Source organism: Theropithecus gelada, chromosome 7a (assembly GCF_003255815.1).
Source record: "Theropithecus gelada isolate Dixy chromosome 7a, Tgel_1.0, whole genome shotgun sequence".
Lineage (NCBI taxonomy): Eukaryota > Metazoa > Chordata > Mammalia > Primates > Cercopithecidae > Theropithecus > Theropithecus gelada.
The window spans coordinates 25,951,086-25,972,939 of record NC_037674.1 but is presented as its reverse complement, the minus strand read 5'-3'; the positions used below and the strand labels follow the sequence as shown (position 1 = coordinate 25,972,939).

General features: G+C 37.9%; 1 protein-coding gene across 2 annotated transcripts in view; it reads left to right on the top strand.

Annotated features, from left to right (window-relative positions):
* The window catches only part of TRPM7 (transient receptor potential cation channel subfamily M member 7), a 120,822-nt gene that overhangs the window by 36,407 nt on the left and 62,561 nt on the right, over positions 1-21,854 (top strand). For both annotated transcript variants that reach the window (XM_025390406.1, XM_025390407.1), the window contains exons 5-12: positions 4,169-4,382; positions 5,676-5,800; positions 7,288-7,459; positions 10,295-10,469; positions 11,870-11,993; positions 13,403-13,475; positions 16,663-16,763; positions 20,659-20,793. In XM_025390406.1, coding sequence (XP_025246191.1) covers positions 4,169-4,382; positions 5,676-5,800; positions 7,288-7,459; positions 10,295-10,469; positions 11,870-11,993; positions 13,403-13,475; positions 16,663-16,763; positions 20,659-20,793 — 1,119 coding nt within the window. The remainder of the gene's footprint in view (positions 1-4,168; positions 4,383-5,675; positions 5,801-7,287; positions 7,460-10,294; positions 10,470-11,869; positions 11,994-13,402; positions 13,476-16,662; positions 16,764-20,658; positions 20,794-21,854) is intronic.

Genomic DNA, 21,854 nt, shown 5'->3' with positions numbered 1-21,854 from the left:
TTTTTTTTTTGAGACTGAGTCTGGCTCTGTCGCCCAGGCTGGAGTGCGGTGGCCGGATCTCAGCTCACTGCAAGCTCCGCCTCCCGGGTTCACGCCATTCTCCTGCCTCAGCCTCCCGAGTAGCTGGGACCACAGGCGCCCGCCACTTCGCCCGGCTAGTTTTTTTGTATTTTTTAGTAGAGACGGGGTTTCGCCGTGTTAGCCAGGATGGTCTCGATCTCCTGACCTCGTGATCCGCCCGTCTCGGCCTCCCAAAGTGCTGGGATTACAGGCTTGAGCCACCGTGCCCGGCCAAAATGCATTTTTTTAACTTGTTATGTGCAGTCATGCATCACTTAAGAATGGGGTTATGTTCTCAGAGATGTGTTAAGCAATTTCGTTATGCTAGCACCATGGAGACCATGGAGTGTATTCAGACCTAGATGGTATAGCCTACTATATGCCTAGGCTATATGGTATAGCCTATTGCTTTTAGGCTGTAAACCTCTATGGTATGTTATTGTACTAAATATGGTAGGCAGGTGTAGCACAGTGGGAAATATGTGTTTAAATATATCTAAACAAGAAACAGGTACAGAAGTATGGTATAATATTATGGAACCACTGCATGTATGCATGCAGTTCATCATTAATCAAAATGTGTGGCACATGACTGTACTATAAATTAGTTCTTTACCACTTTTTCAACAATGCAAGAACCTTTGGAATATTTGAAACTGCATTTATTTCTCTTAAGATTTACGTGCTCTTGTCAGCATAAATTTTAATTTTGTTTATTTTAAACCCCTAAAATATAGTTATTATTTATTTAGATTTGAATATTTTAACCTTGGCGTGGTGGCTCATGCCTGTACTCCCAGCACTTTTGGACGCCTAGACAGGAGGATTACTTGAGTTCCAGGACTTTGAGACCAGCTTGGGCAACATAGTGAGACCTTGTCTGTACTGAAATTCAAAAATATTAGCTAGGCATGGTGGTACACGCCTGTAGTCCCAGCTATTTGGGAGGCTGAAGCAGGAGGATCACTTGAGCCTAAGAAGTCGAGGCTGCAGTGAGCCCTGGACCATGTCACCAAACTCTAGCCTGGGCAACAGAGCCAGACCTTGCCTGTAAAACAAATAACAACAAAAACCATTTTAACCTCTACATTGTTCTGCCTGCCTCCGTGTTCTGATGAGAAAAAACTGTGCCAAACAGTGAGCTTATCATCTCTCTAAGTTTTTCTTTTCTCCTGGATCCCGATCCTACAAATTCTCACTGCGTTTGTACCCTGCTAGTGTCTTTTTTTTGCCCAAGCTGGAGTGCAGTGGCGCGATCTCAGCTCACTGCAACCTCCGCCTCCTGGGTTCAAGAGCAAGAGATTCTCCTGCTTCAGCCTCCCGAGTAGCTGGGATTACAGACAGGGTTTCACCATGTTGACCAGGCTGGTCTGGAACTCTTGACCTCAAGTGATCCACCTGCCTCCGCCTCCTCCTCCCAAAGTGTTAGGATTACAGGTGTGAGCCACCATGCTCGGCCACCTGCTCATGTCTTCATGCAGGTGTTGTTCTTTTTTCTAGTTCTTCTAGTTCCTGGGAGCAGAGTAGGTCCAAACCAACCTAGCCTATCATTGTAGGAAGTGGAATTTCTCATTTATTTCTAATATAGTATTAAAAACATTAACTTTAGACTACTTCTCTAATACTACTTTATGTGCCCAAATATAATAATGAGTTAAACAAAACTGATACAGAAAGACTTACTATAGAACAAATCTGGCTGGGCGCAGTGGCTCATGCCTGTAATTCCAGCACTTTGGGAAGCCAAGGCGGATGGATCACCTGAGGTCAGGAGTTCAAGACCAGCCTGACCAACATGGCAAAACCCTGTCTCTACTAAAAATACAAAAATTAGCTGGGGCTAGTGGTGCGTACCTGTAATCCCAGCTACTCTGCTTGGGAGGCTGAGGCAGGAGAATCTCTTGAACCCAGAAGGCATTCCAGCCTGGGCGACAGAGCGAGACTCTGTCAAACAAAACAAAACAAAACAAAAACAAAAACAAATCCTATTGACAAAGCATTCTTTGTCTGGTTTGGTAGCTTATGCCTGTAATCCCAGCACTTTGGGAGGCTGAGACGGGCAGATCACTTGAGCCCAGGAATTCAAGACCAACCTGGGCAACATGGTGAAACCCTGTGTCTACAAAAAATACAAAAAAAATTAGCCATGCTAGGTGCCATGTGTCTGTAGTCCCAGTACTTTGACAGGCTGAGGTGGGCAGATCACTTGAGCCCAGGAGTTCAAGACCAGCCTGGGCAACATGGTGGTGAAACCTTGTCTTTTTAAAAATTACAAAAAAAAAAAATTAACCAGGTTCCGTGTGTCTGTAGTCCCAGCTGCTTGGGAGGCTGAGGTGGGAGGATGGCTTGAGCCTGGGAGGCAGAGGCTGCAGTGAGCTGAGGTGGCGCCACTGCACTCCAGCCTGGGCAACAGAGCCTGACCGTGTCTCAAAAAAAACAAAACAAAACCAAAGTATTCTTAAGGGACTCCGGAGTCTTCTACTCAGTTTTATGGAATTCTGGGAGTTTTTTGGCTTCATTTCTTTTGCTTTTTTTTTGTTTTGAGACGTAGTTTCACTCTTGTTGCCCAGGCTGGAGTGCAATGGCGCAATCTCGGCTCCCTGTAAGCTCTGTCTCCCGGGTTCAAGGGATTCTCTTGCCTCAGCCTCCCAAGTAGCTGGGATTACAAGCGCTCACACCTAGCTAATTTTTTGTATTTAGTAGAGATGGAGTTTCACCATGTTGGTCGGACCGGTCTCGAACTCTTGACCTCAGGTGATCCACCTGCCTCAGCCTCCCAAAGTGCTGGGATTACAGGTGTGAGCCACTGTGCCTGGCCTCTTGGCTTCATTTGTTTGTCAGTACTGAGATTTTCAGTGGTGTTTGGTCTTTGTAAAGGAATGGGAAATACATCATTTTGCAAATAAGGTTTCTTATAGATGATTTTTAAATGTCTCAATGTCTGAATATTTGAAGTTTCTTATGAGTTACTTCATATATGTGCTTGAGGCCAAGAGAATGAATTAATGTGAGTATAGCAAGTATGTCTTGTGATATCACTTAAACAGGAAGTTAATTTTTAAAATCTTTCAAACCAGAAGCAGTTATTTCACATGCGATAGCTTTTTTTTTCTATTTTTCTTTTTCTTTTTTTATTTTTTGTTTTTGAGACGGAGTCTCGCTCTGTTGCCCAGGCTGAAGTGTAGTGGTGCGATCTCGGCTCACTGCAAGTTCCGCCTCCCGGGTTCACGCCATTCTCCTGTCTCAGCCTACCAAGTAGCTGGGACCACAGGCGCCCACCACCACACCTGGCTAATTTTTTCTATTTTTTAATAGAAACGGGGTTTCACTGTGCTAGCCAGGATGGTCTCAATCTCCTGATCTCATGATCCGCCTGCCTCGGCCTCCCAAAGTGCTGGGATTACAGGTGTGAGCCATCACGCCCAGCCTTTTTTTTCTATTTTTCTATAGAAAGATGTTTTCAAAAATTAAACTGGAGAATCCATCCGAACACCATGAAATGTTGATTATGATTTTCTGATTATTTCTCAGTCTGATCAAATCCAGTTAATTACAGCGAAGAAAATAATCATCTATATTAAATGTGTCTTTTTAAATTTTACTCCATAATCGCAATTCGTTATTTGGACTAGATCGTTGCCAAACTTTCAAACAGATAATCAGTATTTGCCTCTCTTCGTAGCAAGAGCCTTAGAAGCCTCCATTTTTTTCTCCCATAATTCCCTTTTTTTCCTTTTCTGATCCTCTGAAGCCAGTCTTAATGCTTCTCACTCACTGTGTAGTCATAGTTAAAGAAGGCAATAAATACTGCAGGTACCTTGGTAAATTGGGTCAGTGGTAATTGAGTTTAAACGGAAAGAGTAACATTTGTGTCTAAATGTTTAAAAGTTAGTTTTACTGTTTCTTAAGATCTCACAGAATTATTTTTTTCAACTTTAAAATCATTTGCTATTGCTTATTCCTTGGAGTATAAATATATTGAAAATGGCCTGTGAAATCTCTTTTTACATAATCTGGTTCATATAAAATTTTCCAATGTCGTATAATGTCACATTATGAAACCTGTGAACATGTTCAATTATTTTGGCCTTTTAAAATCTTTTTCTAGTATGTTAGGCTGTCATATGACACCAAACCTGAAGTCATTCTGCAACTTCTGCTTAAAGAATGGCAAATGGAATTACCCAAACTTGTTATCTCTGTACATGGGGGCATGCAGAAATTTGAGCTTCACCCACGAATCAAGCAGTTGCTTGGAAAAGGTCTTATTAAAGCTGCAGTTACAACCGGAGCCTGGATTTTAACTGGAGGAGTAAACACAGGTAATGTGATGATTATACCAATTTTATTTAGTGTGTTTTATTTTTTATTTATTTATTTATTTTTTGAGACAGACTCTCACTTTGTTGCCAGGCTGGAGTGCAGTGGCACAGTCTCGGCTCACGGCAACCTCTTCCTCCCAGTACAGTAATATTTTGAGGTATTATCACATATATAAAGGCCCTGTCTCCAACCACAGTCATATTTTGTGGTATTGGGAGTTAGGGGACACAATTCAGCCCATAAGAAGTAATAATGGGCCAGGCATGGTGGTTCATGCCTATAATCCCAGCACTTTGAGGGGCTGAGGTGGGAGAATTACTTGAGTCTAGGAGTTCAAAACTAGCCTGGGCAACATGGTAAGACATTTTCTACAAAAAAAAAAAAAAAAAATATTAGCCAGGCATGGTGGTATGTGCCTACCATCCTAGCTACTTGGGAGGCTGAGGTGGGAGGATCACTTGAGCCCAGGAGGTCAAGGTTGCAGTGAGCCAAGCCATGATCACACCACTACAGTCCAGCCTGGGCAATAGAGTGAGACCCTGACTCCCTCCCTAAAAAAAAAGAAGTGATAATGAGGAGTTATATGCTCTTTGGAACTGCCTTTTATACTTTTCTCTCTCATTTTTGACCGAAGTAGACTTTCGTCATTGTTTATTGTGTGTGTGTGTGTGTTTTGCGTATGGTCCTGTGCCACGGAGCTGCATTCTTAATTTTTTCTAAATGATGTGTAGAGCAGTAATAAAAAACCTACTGTTACTTAGAGGAGAAATGCAAAAATGGACTAGACCTACTAACATTAAAAAAGTTAGTGTTGTATGTGTTTCTGGCATTTGTAGTGATTTGATATTGTGGGATTTAGTGGTTTTTGTTCCTTTTTGGTCCTTGTGTATTCTTTCGTAGGTTTGGCTATGACCTTGTTTTAAGTTTGTTGTGACTTTGTTGCCTTATATCTTGTATGTGTAAAGAAATATATCACATATTATAGTGTTACAGATTGAGCACAGGGTTGTTCTGAACACAATAAAGACTGTAATCCCAGAACTTTGGGAGGCTGAGGCATGAGCCCAAGAGTTCAAGACCCGCCTGTCTCTACCAAAAAAAAAAAAAATTAGCCGACTGTCTTAGCATGCACCTGTAGTCCCACCTACTGGGGAGGCTCACAAGGGAGGATCGCTTGAGTCCAGGAGTTTGAGGCTGCAGTGAGCCGTCATTGCACCACTGCACTGTTTCCTGGGTGACCCTGTCTTTAAGAAAATAAAAAAACAAAATGAGTAAACTTTTTTTATGAGCAGGTGTGGCAAAACATGTTGGAGATGCCCTCAAAGAACATGCTTCCAGATCATCTCGAAAGATTTGCACTATCGGAATAGCTCCATGGGGAGTGATTGAAAACAGAAATGATCTTGTTGGGAGAGATGTAAGAATTATTTTTAAAATTTCTTATGTTTGAAATTATATATAAACAAAATTATAGTAAGAATAGTGCCAGTTTAAAATATTCATGATTATATTATACTTTTCAAATTAAGTTTAAAAGGTATTTTCCTGAGGTTTACTTCTGATTTTTTTGAAAATGAATAAAGATAAATAATTCATAACTATAAATAAGTTCATAAATATAAATGCTGTTATAGTGTTGGCACATTTTGCTTTCAGTCTTTTATGTATAAAATTATTTCACATTTTCCATATATGCTAGTCTTTGTAATTAAATTTTTAATGACTGTGTGACATGAGAATTAATTTTATTCTCACTAAGAATAGGGAATAGGAGTTAAATCCTACTGTTTTGTTTGAATAGGTTAAAGACTTGTGAATTGGTTATAGATATTTATCAAGACTGTTAAAAAGAATTACTGGCTGGGTGCAGTGGCTCATGCGTACAATCCCAGCACTTTGGAGGCCGAGGTGGGCCAATCGCTGGAGATCAGGAGTTCGAGACCAGCCTGGCCAACATGGTGAAACCCCATCTCTACTACAAATACAAAAATTAACTGGATGTGGTGGTCTTTGCCACCTAGCTACTTGGGAGGCTGAGGCGGGAGAATTGCTTGAAACTGGGAGGCAGAGGTTGCAGTGAGCCGAGATTGCCCCACTGCATTCCAGCCTAGGTGACAAAACATAACTCCATCTCATACATGCATGCTTGCATACATACATACATACATACAATTACTGAATTATAATGATCACTTTCAAGTGTTATTAAATTTCTGATGTCAGTTTTAAAGAGTCTACTCATGGCTAAAATATGACTGACATTTTATTGTTTTTTACTGTGTCTTTTTTTTTTTTTTTTTGAGATGGAGTTTTGCTCTTGTTGCCCAGGCTGAAATCAGCTCACTGCAGCCTCCACCTTCTGGGTTCAAGTGATTCTCCTGCCTCAGCCTCCTGAGTAGCTAGGATTACAGGCACCCGCCACTACGCCTGGCTAATTTTTGTAGTTTTAGTGGAGACGGGGTTTCACCATGTTGGCCAGGCTGGTCTTGAACTCCTGACCTCAGATAATCCACCCGCCTCGGCCTCCCAAAGTGCTGCGATTACAGGCATGGGTCACTGTGCCTGGCCACAATATCTTTTATATATTGTAGTTTATTCACTTACTAATCTGATAATAGTTTCTTTGCACTATTTACTTATTTACTGCTTCTGTCTTTGCGTGTGATGATGAAATACGTAATTCCGCAGTATGGGTCAAATGTAATCACATATTTCAACCCATTATTGATTAATCTTCAGCTGCTTAAAAGCTTATGCTTTTTGATACATTCTCTGTGATTTCGTATTTCTGCATGTAAAATAGAATTTTACTTCTTACTTGTCTTTACGGATTATTTCAAAATTTATTTTACATCATATTGTATTTAATCCTGCTCACTAACTCCTTTGTTTGCTATTGTTTAGGTGGTTGCTCCTTATCAAACCTTACTGAACCCCCTGAGCAAGTTGAATGTTTTGAATAATCTACATTCCCATTTCATATTGGTGGATGATGGCACTGTCGGAAAGTATGGGGCAGAAGTCAGACTGAGAAGAGAACTTGAAAAAACTATTAATCAGCAAAGAATTCATGCTAGTAAGTGAATTCATAAATTTGTTACTGTTGAAATTGTTCTGGGCTGTACTAATAGCTAAATTCAAAGAAGGTGGAATGTTCTTTGAAGTGCTTTTTCTTACATAGCAAGATAACATGTGAAACAACCAACAGTGGTTGATCTTAGACAAAATGATAAGACCAAGGAAAAGAGGTCAAAATTGGGTACTCGGTTATCAAGGCTAAAACCAAAAAAGGTTCATTGGAAGTTCTGTTATTGCAATTCCATTTCAGCCCAAGGAATTAATAAATATTCCTTTACTTGTTTTTTGAGACGGAGTCTTGCTCTGTCACCCAGGCTGGAGTACAGTGGCGTGATCTTGGCTCACTGCAAGCTCCGTCTCCCAGGTTCACGCCATTCTCCTGCCTCAGCCTCCGGAGTAGCTGGGACTACAGGTACCCGCCTCCATGCCTGGCTAATTTTTTGTATTTTTAGTAGAGATGGGGTTTCACTGTGTTAGCCAGGATGGTCTTCATCTCCTGACTTCATGATCTGCCCATCTCGGCTTCCCAAAGTGCTGGGATTACAGACGTGAGCCACTACGCCTGGCCCATAAATATTCTTAATGTGTGATTTAGTCCAATACATGGCTGTGAAATTCAAAATTGAAAACTAAAAGGGAAAAAAATCACTGAAAGAAATAAATCAGCTTAAAATGAGTATCACTGTTTGGCTAAATGTGTCTTAAAAATTGTATTCCTGGGACTGATTTTTCTTTCTAACTATGTCTGAATTTTCTGGTTCAACATGTACATTTTTATTTCAAATAAAGGAAAATTTGTAACCTAAGAACCCCAAGAAGTTGAGCTCTGTGACAAAGTGAAATAGAAATTTAGAAACTACAGAACAGTGTTTATAGATTATGGTGGAGTCAAAGCTTTTGCTAAAAGTTAAGAATGGGCTGGGCATGGTGGCTCACGCCTATAATCACAGCACTTTGAGCGGCCGAGGTGGGTAGATTACCTGAGGTCGGGAGTGCTAGACCAGCCTGACCAATGTGGTGAAACCCTGTCTCTCCTAGAAATACAAAAATTAGCCGGGCATGGTGGTGTGCGCTTGTAGTCCCAGCTTCTTGGGAGGCTGAGACAGGAGAATTGTTTGAGTCCAGTAGGCAGAGGCTGCAGTGAGCTGAGATCACGTCACTGAATTCCAGCCTGGGTGACAGAGCAAGACTCCATCTCAAAAAAAAACCCAAAAAACAAAAGTTAAGAATTGTTTATAGTCCTATAGCTACCTTTTGTTTTTTTCTTTTTCTCAGTGCACCACAAGTTACTGTAAAAGCAAAAATTTGTATTCTTCACTAATTTTTTTCTGTTGCTCTTCTAGAGATCTTGGAATTTTATTGATCAGTTCCAGTTATGTAATACTGTCATCAATTTCTTCTTTAATTTTTAATTTTTTTTTTTTGAGTTAAGAGTCTTGCACTGTTGCCCTGGCTGTTGTGCAGTGGCCCGATCTCAGCTCACTGCAACCTCCGCCTCCTGGGTTCAAGCGATTCTTGTGCCCCAGGCTCCAGAGTAGCTAGGATTACAGGCACTCGCCGCCATGCCCAGCTAATTTTTTGTATTGTTGGTAGAGAGGGGGTTTCACTATGTTGGCCAGACTGTTCTTGATCGCCTGACCTCATGATCCGCCCGCCTTGGCCTCCTGACGTGCTGGAATTACAGGCATGAGCCACTGCACCCAGCCGTCCTTTTTTTTTTTTTTTTTTTGAGATGGTCTTGCTCTGTCGCCCAGGCTGGAGTACAGCAGCCCGATCTCGGCTCACTGCAACCTTCGCCTCCTGGGTTCAAGCGATTCTCCTGCCTCAGCCTCCCGAGTAGCTGGGACTTCAGGCGCTTGCCACTATGCCTGGCTACTTTTTTGTATTTTTAGTATAAATGGAGTTTCACCAAGTTAGCCAGGATGGTCTCCATCTCCTGACCTCATGATCTGCCTGTCTTGGCCTTCCAAAGTGCTAGGATTACAGACATGAGCCATTTCTTTTTTCTTTTTTACAAACCTTTCATATGGTGTTTGAGAAAGTCATTAATTTTATTTATTTATTTATTTATTTGTGTGATGGAGTCTCACTCTGTCCCCGGACTGGAGTACAGTGGCATGATCTTGGCTCACTGCAGCCTCTGCCTCCTGGGTTCAGGTGATTCTCCTGCCTCAGTCTCCCGAGTAGCTGGGACTACAGGCCTGTGCCACCACGCCTGGCTAATTTTTTGTATTTTTAGTAGAGACAGGGTTTCACCGTGTTAGCAGGTTGGTCTGGATCTCCTGACCTTGTGATCTGCCTGCTTTGGCCTCCTGAAGTGCTGGGATTACAGGCATGAGCCACTGCACCTGGCCAAGACTGTCATTAATTTCTATTTTAATGTCTCATTTGGAATCAGAAATATATGTTTTTAAAATGAATAAAAATCCATGTTAGAAGTTCAACTAATGTATTAAAAAGCAAACTAAAAAATTAGTGTTTTACATTTCTTGTCAAGAGCTCAATAAAATATGGAAAACAAATTTTTACTTTTAAGTAGTGAATATATACATTATTTGATGTCTGTTATATATTGGATTTTCTATTTTTGTCATTTAGAGAACAACCTTTAAGATAGTGACAAAGTATTCATTATTTAATATGTGAATTGATATCAAGTGGTGTGCTTAAAGTCAAGTCAACATAGTCTTAGAAATTATGTTTTTACTTTTTAATTTTTTTTTTTTTTCAGTAAAATCTGAAATTAGAGTACTGTATTTTGCCTAATTTTTTTTCTTGGAAAGAAACTTGCTTGTGATGAAATAATTTTTTAATTTAACTTTGCTCTTTTTAGGGATTGTCCAAGGTGTCCCTGTGGTGGCACTTATATTTGAGGGTGGGCCAAATGTTATCCTCACAGTTCTTGAATACCTTCAGGAAAGCCCCCCTGTTCCAGTAGTTGTATGTGAAGGAACAGGCAGAGCTGCAGATCTACTAGCATATATTCATAAACAAACAGAAGAAGGAGGGTAAGTGTATGACAACATTTTAATTTATTTTATTTATTTATTTATTTATTTAATTTATTTATTTATGGTATGAAGTCTTGCTCTATCTCCCAGCCTGGGTGGAGTGCAATGGTGCAGTCTTGGTATACTACAACCTCCGCCTCCCAGGTTTAAGCAATTCTCCTGCCACAGCCTCCCAAGTAGCTGGGATTACATGCATGAACCACCACGTCTGGCTAATTTTTGTATTTTTTTTTTTAGTACAGATGGGGTTTCACTGTCTTGGCCAGGCTAGTCTTGAACTCCTGACCTCAAGTGATCCACCCACCTCAGCCTCCCAAAGTGCTGGGATTACAGGCATGAGCCACCGTGCCTGGCCCATTTTAATTAATTTATTAAAATGGCTTGTGGTATTTAGAATACGGTGTTGGATTCCTTCCTGTGTTTTGTGAACATGAAAATTTTAAGTTTAATACAATACTTTGTTAAGCATTGAGGAAATAGCCTGACTCATATGTTATTGGAAGAAATTAAAATAAAACCATCTTCATGGAACACAATTTTGTAAGATCTATCAAACCTAGAGGCACTTATCTTTTAATCTAGTAGTTTCATTTCTGGGAATTGTTCCTACAGGTGTACATCTGTGAAATAATATATGTATAAAGCTACTTGTTACGGGATTCTTTGTAAAAGATTGAAACAAAATAGAACATGAGAAGACTAGATTAGTTATGGTGTATCTATACAAAGAAATGGTTTACAGCTGAGTAAGGATGGTTTTGAGGAGATTACCAAAATATGTACATGCAAAAAGGAAGATGTAGAGAAGCATATATATTGTGCCACTTTTTATATAGAATAAAAGGAGAGAGGATAATTATTTGTATATGCAGAAAGATATCTTGGAAAGTTATATAAGTAAATGATTCCTGAAAATAGTTGGGATAGAACTGGGCAGATGAAAGACAGTGGGAAGGAGACTTTCACTATTAATTTTAATATTTTAGCATTTTATATTTTCTACTATATTTTTGAGCCATGAAAATGTATTAAATATTCAAAAAAGAAAAATGTGAGTGCCTATGTTTAAGAACATCGTGGTGGAATACTAGTTTATACATCATAATATCTTCAGATTATTTTTATGCAATATCTTATGTGAGTACTGATATTGCCACATACACTTTTTGATAAAATTCACAAAGTAATTCAAAGAGAAAAATCACTCCATTTCATTTATTTTCCTTCTAAGATTTGTGTTGGGAGTCTCATGAAAGAGAAAATAATCCCACCCAAGGTGAAGTATGTAATATTAATGCATTGTTTTCAAAGGTCTTACATGAATCTACCTGTACTTCATATTGATCTTACAAATAATGGAAGATGAAATCAGTGAATTATGTTTCCTTTTATTCCAGGAATCTTCCTGATGCAGCAGAGCCTGATATTATTTCCACTATCAAAAAAACATTTAACTTTGGCCAGAATGAAGCAGTTCATTTATTTCAAACACTGATGGAGTGCATGAAAAGAAAGGAGCTTGTGAGTGGATTTCAGCTGATAGGCCTTTTTTTCTTTCATTCAAAATACATTCTAAATTGGTGAAATACGTTTGTTTTTATTTGGATTTTAAATTTTGAAATCTTTATTAACCGTAAAAATATGTCATTTATTGGTCTGTTCCAAGTTGAGAGGTATCATAGAAGGAGGCCTGTAGTTTTTTATACGGTATTGAGACTGTGTATTTGTGCTTCTGTTTTAGGGAAAGTTTTAGGAAAAGTAACTAGGTCTCAACAGGTAATGTTCGGTACCAACGAAGAACTGTAAAGAGTTGTTTATGGTTTCTGTAATAAAATATTTGGAAAAAATTTTTTTAATGTGCTTAAGCCTATTAAATTAAAGGTCAGTGCTGCTTTGTTTCAGTCATGTAAACATGGGCTTAAGTTTTCAGAGATAAAATTTTTTAGCAAGCCTATAAATAGATATATAACATGATTTGATTTGCTGTATTTTTCATTGCAAGTTTTTGTAAACTATGAAATAAAGTTGACCAAAAATTTTGTATTGGGGTTATAATAATGTTTCACTTTCTTTTCTTTGTTTTTTTTGTTTGTTTGGTTTTTGGTTTTTGGTTTTTTGAGACAGAGTCTTGCTCCATTGCTCAAGCTGGAGTGCTGTGGTGCAATCTCAGCTCACTGCAACCTCCGTCTCCCGGGTGCAAGCGATTCTCTCCCGCCTCAGCCTCCCAAGTAACTGGGACTACAGGCATACACCATCATGCCTGGCTAATTTTTGTATTTTCCCTAGTGACAGTGTTTCACTGTGTTGGCCAGGTTGGTCTCAAATTCCTAACCTCAGGTGATCCACCCACCTTGGCCTCCCAAATTGCTGGGATTACAAGCATGAGCCATGGGCCTGACCATCTTTCACTTTATGAAAAATGTTATTAAATTACAATTTCTGAATTGGTGCTGTGTTTCAAGTAACTTAAAGACATTTACAGTAAAAAGATTGACCAAAACAAACATTTATCTTTCAAGAATACATACATTATGTGAACATGTAAATGTTCATTCTGTGGAAGGAACTGTAGGATTTATTTACCCTGATAAAGAATCTATAGCCTCAGCCCCTAAATTTCTTACTCTAGTAAGGGCCATAAGATAGATCAGAATATCATATGAAACCAAATATTTTTAGTATTTTTGCCATTTTATTTGGTAAATGATAAAGTTTTTTAAATTTTTTGGTTTTTTTGGTTGAAATAAAGTTACTAACTGGATACATAAATATGTGTATGTATGTTTATGTATGCATAATACATAGATTCCTAGATGTATATATATATATTTTGCCCCCCCCCCCCCCATAGAGTTTGATATTACTGGGTCTTATGATGCCTTTGTTTTAAAAATATAAAGGCATAATATTATGAATTTATCTTTAAATAGATCACTGTTTTCCATATTGGGTCAGATGAACATCAAGATATAGATGTAGCAATACTTACTGCACTGCTTAAAGGTAAGCCTCTAAGAACTTTTTTATTTGTAAAACCTTTTATTTATTTTTTGTATGGATGTGTGTGTGTATATGTGTATATGTGTATGTATGTAAAATATAGAAACTTTTAACATGGCTAACTACTTGCAAAGTGAATTTTCAGTCATTTTTCTTTGTGAAAAATACAATGTTGGTTTCCTTGGCAGTAAGGTAACTTTTGATTTAATCTTGTAGAATTTAAAAAATAAAAGTTTTTAGCAAGGTTTATGCCACCAAACCTATTTAATAGTCCTATTAAGAATGTCTAACATCCTGAGCCAGGCACGGTGGTGCACACCTGTGATCCCAACACTTTGGGAGCCAAAGCAGGAGGATCACTTGAGGCCAGGAGTTTAAGACCAGCCTAGACAAGATAGACCCATCTCTACAAAAAATTTAAAAATTACCTGCGCATGGTGGCATGTGCCTGTAGTCCCAGCTGCTTGGGAGGTTGAGGTGGAATCACTTGAGCCTGGAAGGTTGAGGCTGCAGTGAGCTGTGATCATGCCACTGTACTCCAGTCTGGGCAACAGAGCAAGACCCTATCTCACAACAAACAAAAATTAGCTGGACATGGTGGTGTGCACTCTGTAGTCCAAGCTGTTCAGGAGGCTGAAGCGGAAGGATCGCTTGAGCCTAGGGTTTGAGGTTACAGTGAGCCATCATCACACCACTGCACTCCAGCCTGGGTGAGACCAAGACCCTGTCTCTAAAAACAAATAAAAATGTGTCACTTTCTTAATCAGCTGAAAAATAAGTGTTTAAAGGTTATAAAGCATTAGTTGATAGAATTTAAAGACAGAATTTTAAAACATGCTGTCTTCATTATGAAGGGAAAGTCTGAAAACTAGTGGTATCTTCTAGGACTAAGGGATTGAAGCACACACACACACTGATCCTCTCATTGTCTCCCCAAAGACATCCAACAGATATAACAACATTATAGTGAAATATTTTCTCAGAAATTAGGAACTAAGACAGTATCCCATCTATCTAACTGAAAGTTAGTGTAGAGTGATGTGCCAGGAACCCATCACATTAAGAGGATACTGTCCTTTTATTTACAAGAATTTTCTTGCATATTAGACCATAATAAATTGCCAATACATTAAGCATTTTTAAAATACTGTGATAAAATATATTTATATCATCTGGGATCATGGTATCAAGAGATCACAAGTGATAGGAAACCTAGAAACCAAAAAGGAAAAAAAAGTAATAAATGGGATTGCATAAAAATAAATAAGGCTGCGTCCGCTGACTCACACCTGTGATCCCAGCAATTTGGGAGACTGAGGCAGGTGGATCACTTGAGGTCAGGAGTTCAAGATCAGCCTGGCCAACATGGCAAAACCTTGTCTTTACTAATAATACAAAAATTAGCCGGGGGTGGTAGTGGGAGCCTTTAGTCCCAGCTACTCTGGAGGCTGAGGCATAAGAATTGCTTGAACCTGGGAGGTAGAGGTTGCAGTGAGCCAGGATCACACCACTGCACTACAGCCTGGGTGACAGAGTGAAACTGTGTCTCAGAAAAATAAATAAATAAATAAAAAGGTTATAAAGAAAGTACCATATTCATTAATTATTTACCATGTACCTTTCTGTGTATTAACCACTATATTTAAGTGGTTTACATTATCTCATTTTATTCCTGCGAGTCAGATTTCCTGTGGTTTTACTCATTTTATAGATGAGGAAACTAAGGAAGAGAAATGTTGAAGTGGAGGGATCAAAAAGAGCTGTTAAAAATTAATAAGAGAAAGATGACTACCTCGTGGAAAAATGGGTCAGAACTTATGTAATAGATAATTAATAGAGGAATCCAAATACTTAGAGAAAATATGGAAGGATGGCCAATGTTACAGTAATACATTTTGGGGAGGCTGAGATAAGCAGATCCCTTGAGCCCAGGAGTTTGAGATCAGTCTGGGCAACTTGGCAAAACCCTGTCTCTACAAAAAATACAAAAATTAGCCTGGTGTGGTGCCATGCACCAGTGGTCCCAGCTACTTGAGCGAGGCTGAGGTGGGAGGGTCAGTTGAGCCCAGGAGGCAGAGGTTGCAGTGAACCAAGCCCACGCCACTGCACTCTAGCCTGGACAACAGGGAGAGACCCGGTCTCAAAAAAGAAAAGAAAAGAAGGAAACTCCCCTCTCCATGGCACATGGAGAAATGGTTATGGTTATACCCCTCCCCTGGTGGATGGTAGAAGCGATCTGAAGTATTTTGGAGTATATCAAAAACCTTGAAGTATATATCCTTGTACCTAGTAATTTGACTTCTAGAATATCATCCTATTTGAATATTCAAGCATGTGCACAAAAACATACTCAGCAAAAAATTCAAAATAATTTGAATATCTACCATTTGAAGTATTTGTTAAATAAATTGTGGCTCACCTAAGTATATATAAGGTAGATTTATATATAATTTTAAGAAGAACCAGGGTACGATATCCAGGTACATAAAGCAAGCTACTGAACACTTTTGTAGTATGAACCCATTTTTGAATAAAAAATGGAAAGTTTATGTATGAGCTTGTATATGCACAGAAAAGTACCTGACAGGCTGTTTTCAGAATCCTGATAGTGCTCTCTCTGTGATAGAAACAGTTCATCTTTGTTTTCTTCTCATTTTTCTGCATTTCTAAATGTTTGCAATGAATGGGAATATGTTGTTTATAGTTGGAAAGGTAAAGTTCTTAACCCTGGGGCTTATCTTATCTCTCTGAGGCAGGCTACTTCTGAATGGTGGCTGACACCAGCTGTGTAAGTTAACTAAAGAATGGTGGGGAGATGTCATAAGTGTTCGTGCTGGGCACTGTGGCTAACACTTGTAATCCCAGCATATTGGGAGGCCCAAGTGGCAGGATCACTTGAGGTCGGGAGTTTGAGACCTGCCTGGTCAACAAGTGAGACTCTGTCTCTACATAAAGTTAAAAAAATTAGCTGGGTGTGGTGGTGCTCATCTGTAGTCTCAGCTACTCAGAAGCTAAGGTGGGAGGTACACTTGAACCCAGGAATTTGAGGCTGCAGTGAGCCATGATCACCTTTGCACTTTATCCTGAGCAACAGACCAAGACCCCATCTCTTAAAAAAAAAAAAAAAGTGTTCACCTTTTAATGGAGATAAATTAATTGAACCTGTCAACTATTTTCTTTATTCGATTAGGTACTAATGCATCTGCATTTGACCAGCTTATCCTTACATTGGCATGGGATAGAGTTGACATTGCCAAAAATCATGTATTTGTTTATGGACAGCAGTGGCTGGTATGTAAATAATCTACATACACAATACAATTAAATTACACTAAGTAATAAAAAAGTATTTGCGGGAACTGTGAACTGACTTGACATTTTACTTTTCTGCCAATAGTTCGAAAATAGTTTAGCTAAGTATTTCTACACCATTCCGATCCAGTTTAGGATTTAATATATGCCTCTAGATAAAACCTTATTTTTTTATAGAGTATATAGATCTCTAAGAATCTTAGAACTGAAAGAAGCTTTGGAACTCATGCTCTGTATACAAGAGAATCCATTCTAGCATTCCCCCTGATGTTTAGACCTATTCTTTTTTTAATCTTCCTCATCCTACTAAATGGAAACAACTTCTTCCTAGTTTCTAAGATGAGAATCTTTAGTGTTTTACTTTTCTCTTTCTCATGTATTCCAATCCAATTCCATCTGTAAATCTTGTCAGATCTACTTTCAAAATACCTAATTTTATCATCCTGGTCTAGTCTATCATCATCCTTCTTTTGTGTTATTTCAGTAGCATACTTTTTGGTTTCACTTCTCTCATACTTGCTGTCCTTTTACGAACAGGAGATGAATCACATTCCATTTACTCAGAGCATAATCCAGAGCCTTACATGCTACTACTATCCGCTTTGCTCTTTTTTATCTAACCTTGTTGGCATTCTTGCTCTTCTTTGAACATATCAAGCATGCTCCTATCTCTAGGCTTTGTACTTGCCTGTCTCTCTATCTTAATATTCTTCCCTAGATACCCACGTGGGCTTAATTCCTCCTATCTTTCTGGCCTCTAACCAAATGTCTCCTCTTTGGACTTCCTCTGTCCACCCTATTTTAATAGCATCCCCCTAAACCAGCATTCTTCCCTGCTATTTTTTCCTAACTTTTGTCGCCATCTGACAAACCATATAATGTAGCTATTATTTATTGTTTGTTTGTCTTTCTCCTAGAAAGTAAACTTTCTGAGGGCAAGAATATTTTTCAGTTTTGTTTACTATTGTATTGACAGCTTGGTATGTAGTAATCACTTAAAATTTTGTTACATGTCTGAATCAATAGGAGGCTGGGCAGATTAAATGTTCATCTGTACCTTGAAGTATTACCAGCCTTTACAGAGGATGAACTAGATCCTTTTTGTCCACATAGTAAATATAAACAGCAAATTGCAGAAAAGTATGCACAGTATGATCTTAATTGTGGCAAATTCTCCTTATGAATGTACAAACATTCATGCATATCTACATGTACTGTGTAGTAATAGTACCTTTCTAAAACTGTTAACATAGGATTCATCTTGGAGAGATGGGGGCTGGAGGAGAGAAAGTTTTATTTTATACCATTTTGTAGTGTTTGATTTTTTTTTTTAACCATGGAAGTGTATTTCCTATATAGCAATAAAAAAACAGTTTATTTAGTCACTTCTCCTCTTGCAGGACTACAGAGGAAAAAAATTAATGTTAATCATTTGTGGTGATGACTATAACCAACCTTATTTTTCCCTTGAATAATTTCACTGGATTTTGTTCTCCTCAGATGTAAAGGCTTGGATGAAGCATTTATCTTCTGTGTATATGTGGTTTGTCTGATGGATTTCTTCTGCATAATGTTACCTATTTGATTTTGTGCTTCTTGCTAAACTTAGAATTTGCAGAACAGTTATTTTTCTTTTTTCTTCTTACTTGCCAGGAGTTCAGTATGCATTGAGTGATTGAGGAAATGCTCCTTACAAAGCAGACACTTTTTTTTTTAAATGGTCTCTTTTTTCCCCTCAGATATGAAAATTAAGTTTTTGTTCTAGGGCAGTGATTATAAACACAGATAGAATGTTCTTGTTTTAAAAACAATACTTTTGTTATATCTCCTTTTATTCTACTAAAGTGAAATGTCATAATTACGTAAATTAAGAATATATGTATAATGCCCTAACTGTAATAAGACAGAATAAATGATTTATAATAAAAAATAAATATTTCAGTATACAAATGTTCAAGATTGGCAATATAAAACACATAATAAGTCAGATGCCTGCAGTTATAATGAGTGTAAATGCTGCAGTTATACATACTAATACAAGTATGTTGTTGGTAACTTAAATATCCTGGGGAACAGATAAACATCCTTTGCAAGTGTAGGACAAAGAAAGATCAAGTGGGCACTAGAATAATGTTAGAATATTACTGTTAGAATAAGTAATAACATCAGGATTATTTGTATGTGATAAGAGAAAGAAGGAAATAATCTGAAGTAAAATAGTAGTAACATGCCATGATAAACTACAGCCTATTAATGTAGAGAAAACTAATAAGTATTATTTTCTTGGAAATCGGGCCTTATTTTTAAGCATGTGAAAATATTTTCCTTGTGACAGAATTGAGTATTGAAAAATGTCACAGAAAACATACCTTGTATCTTTAAATGCCATCATGTAAAAGGCATACATTTCATCAGTATATACTTAAAATAGGCCTAGGTGTGGTGGCTCATGCCTCTTAATTCCAGTACTGTGGGAGGCTGAGGTAGGAAGATCACTTGAGGCCAGGAGTTTGAGACCTGTCCCTATTTAAAAAAATAAAATAAAAAGAAAAAAGGCAGGTACAGGGGTGCACACCTGTAGTTCTTAGCTATGTGGGAGGCTGAGGTGGGAACATCCCTTGAACCCCTGAGTTTGAGGCTGCAGTGAGCTATGATTGTGCCACTGGGTGACAGAATGAGACCCCGTCTGAAAAAATGGAAAGTATATACTGAAAATATCATGAAGACTATATCCTTGCTAGGTGATGTAAATTGAAGATAGATTGGAGAAAGAAATGGTAATACAAGTTCCTCTAGAGAAGTTGTGTAGTTGTGTGTTAAACCTCTGAAGATAGAATAAGATTGGAAAGTAATGGGTAAAAAAACCAGTGGTTTTGTATTGATTTTTGCCACAAAGATGTTTTTAGTAATGTGGTACTAAATTTTTAAAAATTAAAATAAATAAATAAATAAATAAATAAATAAATTTTTAAAAATACACAGAAATATACAAAATATTTAAAAATATACAGACTGTATTCAAACAATATTTATTAATAAAACTCAGTGAAATACCTACATTTTGTGTCTCTACTGATTTACCAGTATTTGATTTGAAAGTCTGTTGAAGTCTATAAAATAGGCTTTAATATATAAAGGACCGCTACAAATGCTGAATGATACAGATGTGTTATATTAAGCACAAATGACATAAGTTGTACTGCTGTCAAGTGATTTCTTTTCCCTAATAATGAATGATTTCTTTTAAAGTTCTGAAGAAAACTAAGTACAATCTTGCCTGACTTATCTGGTGGTTGTATTTTTGGAAAATTCATTGTAGAACAAAAACCATGATGAAATACTTAGTGTTCATTTGTAAGGCAGAATTACTGGTTTTTCACTCATGAACATCTAACAGGATAATAAAAAGTTGTGTGGGATGCGGGATAGTTTCTTTCTGAGTAGAATTCTCCAGCATATTGCTTGATTTCTGATGTCCCTTGACCCTACCCATTAAATGTTAGTAACAGCACTCAATTATTGAAATAATCCTTACCACAAAACCTTCCCTAAACACCGAGAGCATTGCTTTAAGGTATTCTTTCCCGAGATTTAATTGATGATGGATTCTGTTTTTTCCCCCATGTAACATTTATTCTCCTACAGAAGTAGTGTTTGTGGAATATTCTTTAAGAAATGTTGTTCTAGAGAGGTCTTTTAATCTATTCCCTCAACACCTAAAGTCTTACTAGCTTTTTACTGTGTTGCATCTTTCTAATTTTGTTCTAAAACTGTTGGGAACAAATTAAATATAAATCCTAAGGACTTAACATTTAAAAGTGTTTGTATAATTAGAATATGTGAACTATATACTTATTAAATTTGATACTCCTAGGTTGGATCCTTGGAACAAGCTATGCTTGATGCTCTTGTAATGGATAGAGTTGCATTTGTAAAACTTCTTATTGAAAATGGAGTAAGCATGCATAAATTCCTTACCATTCCAAGACTGGAAGAACTTTACAACACTGTAAGTCTACGTTAAAATTCTTTATTGACTACATTTTATCTTTTGGGAAATGTTACTTTACCTGAATATAGCCGTTCCTATTGATAAAACCCTTAATGTCTTCCTCGATTATATGAAAAAATTATAGCCAGTCTTAGTATGGATTGGTTGTATTACAGTCTGAAACCCTTTCCTTGTTTTTAGAACCCATTCCCTGTCACCATACTCACATAGGGCTATTAAGCCTACCTCTCTTTCCTATCTGTCTCCCTTTCCCTCCCCTCACCCCTTTTTAAAACTATAGGATCAACTTCTTAATTATAGGGTGATTATGTTTCTTTTGACTCTGTTGTCTAATGGAGGAATTATGCATTGCTTTTTGCTCTTTTTTTACATTCATTGTTTGACCTCATGGTATACCCCTTTTAGCTTACATACTGTTTTCATTTTTTTGGTAAAGGACTCCTGAAAACTTATTATTCTTGTCACAAAGACTTTCTCATTTTATTCCAAATTTTTATTATCATTAGCATTGAAGATATACTACCCTTCTTAGTGGTTTTCTGATGAATATGAATTTACTACCCAAATCCTTAACTTGATTTTCAAAGATCTTCATATATTGCCCCAGCTACTTTTCTCACTTGGCCTTTTTATTGCTCCCCAAATTCTGGGGGAGAGGGGAACGGCGGCAATAAGATGGTAAATGTCTACCTACTATTTACTAAAAATAAAAACTTTTTTTTTTTTTATTAGATGGAGTCTCGCTCTGTCGCCAGGCTGGAGTGCAGTGGCGCCATCTTGGCTCTCTGCAAACTCCACCTCCCTGTTTCAAGTGATTCTCCTGCCTCAGCCTCCCAAGTAGCTGGGACTACAGGCATGTGCCACCGCACCCAGCTAATTTTTGTATTTTTAGTACAGTCGGCGTTTCACCATGTTGGCCAGGATGGTCTTGGTCTCTTGACCTCATAATCTGCCCGCCTCAGTCTCCCAAAGCGCTGGGATTACAGGCATGAGCCACAGCACCCAGCCAAAAATACAAACTTTTTTTTTTTTTTTTTTTTTTTTTTTTTTTTTTTTTG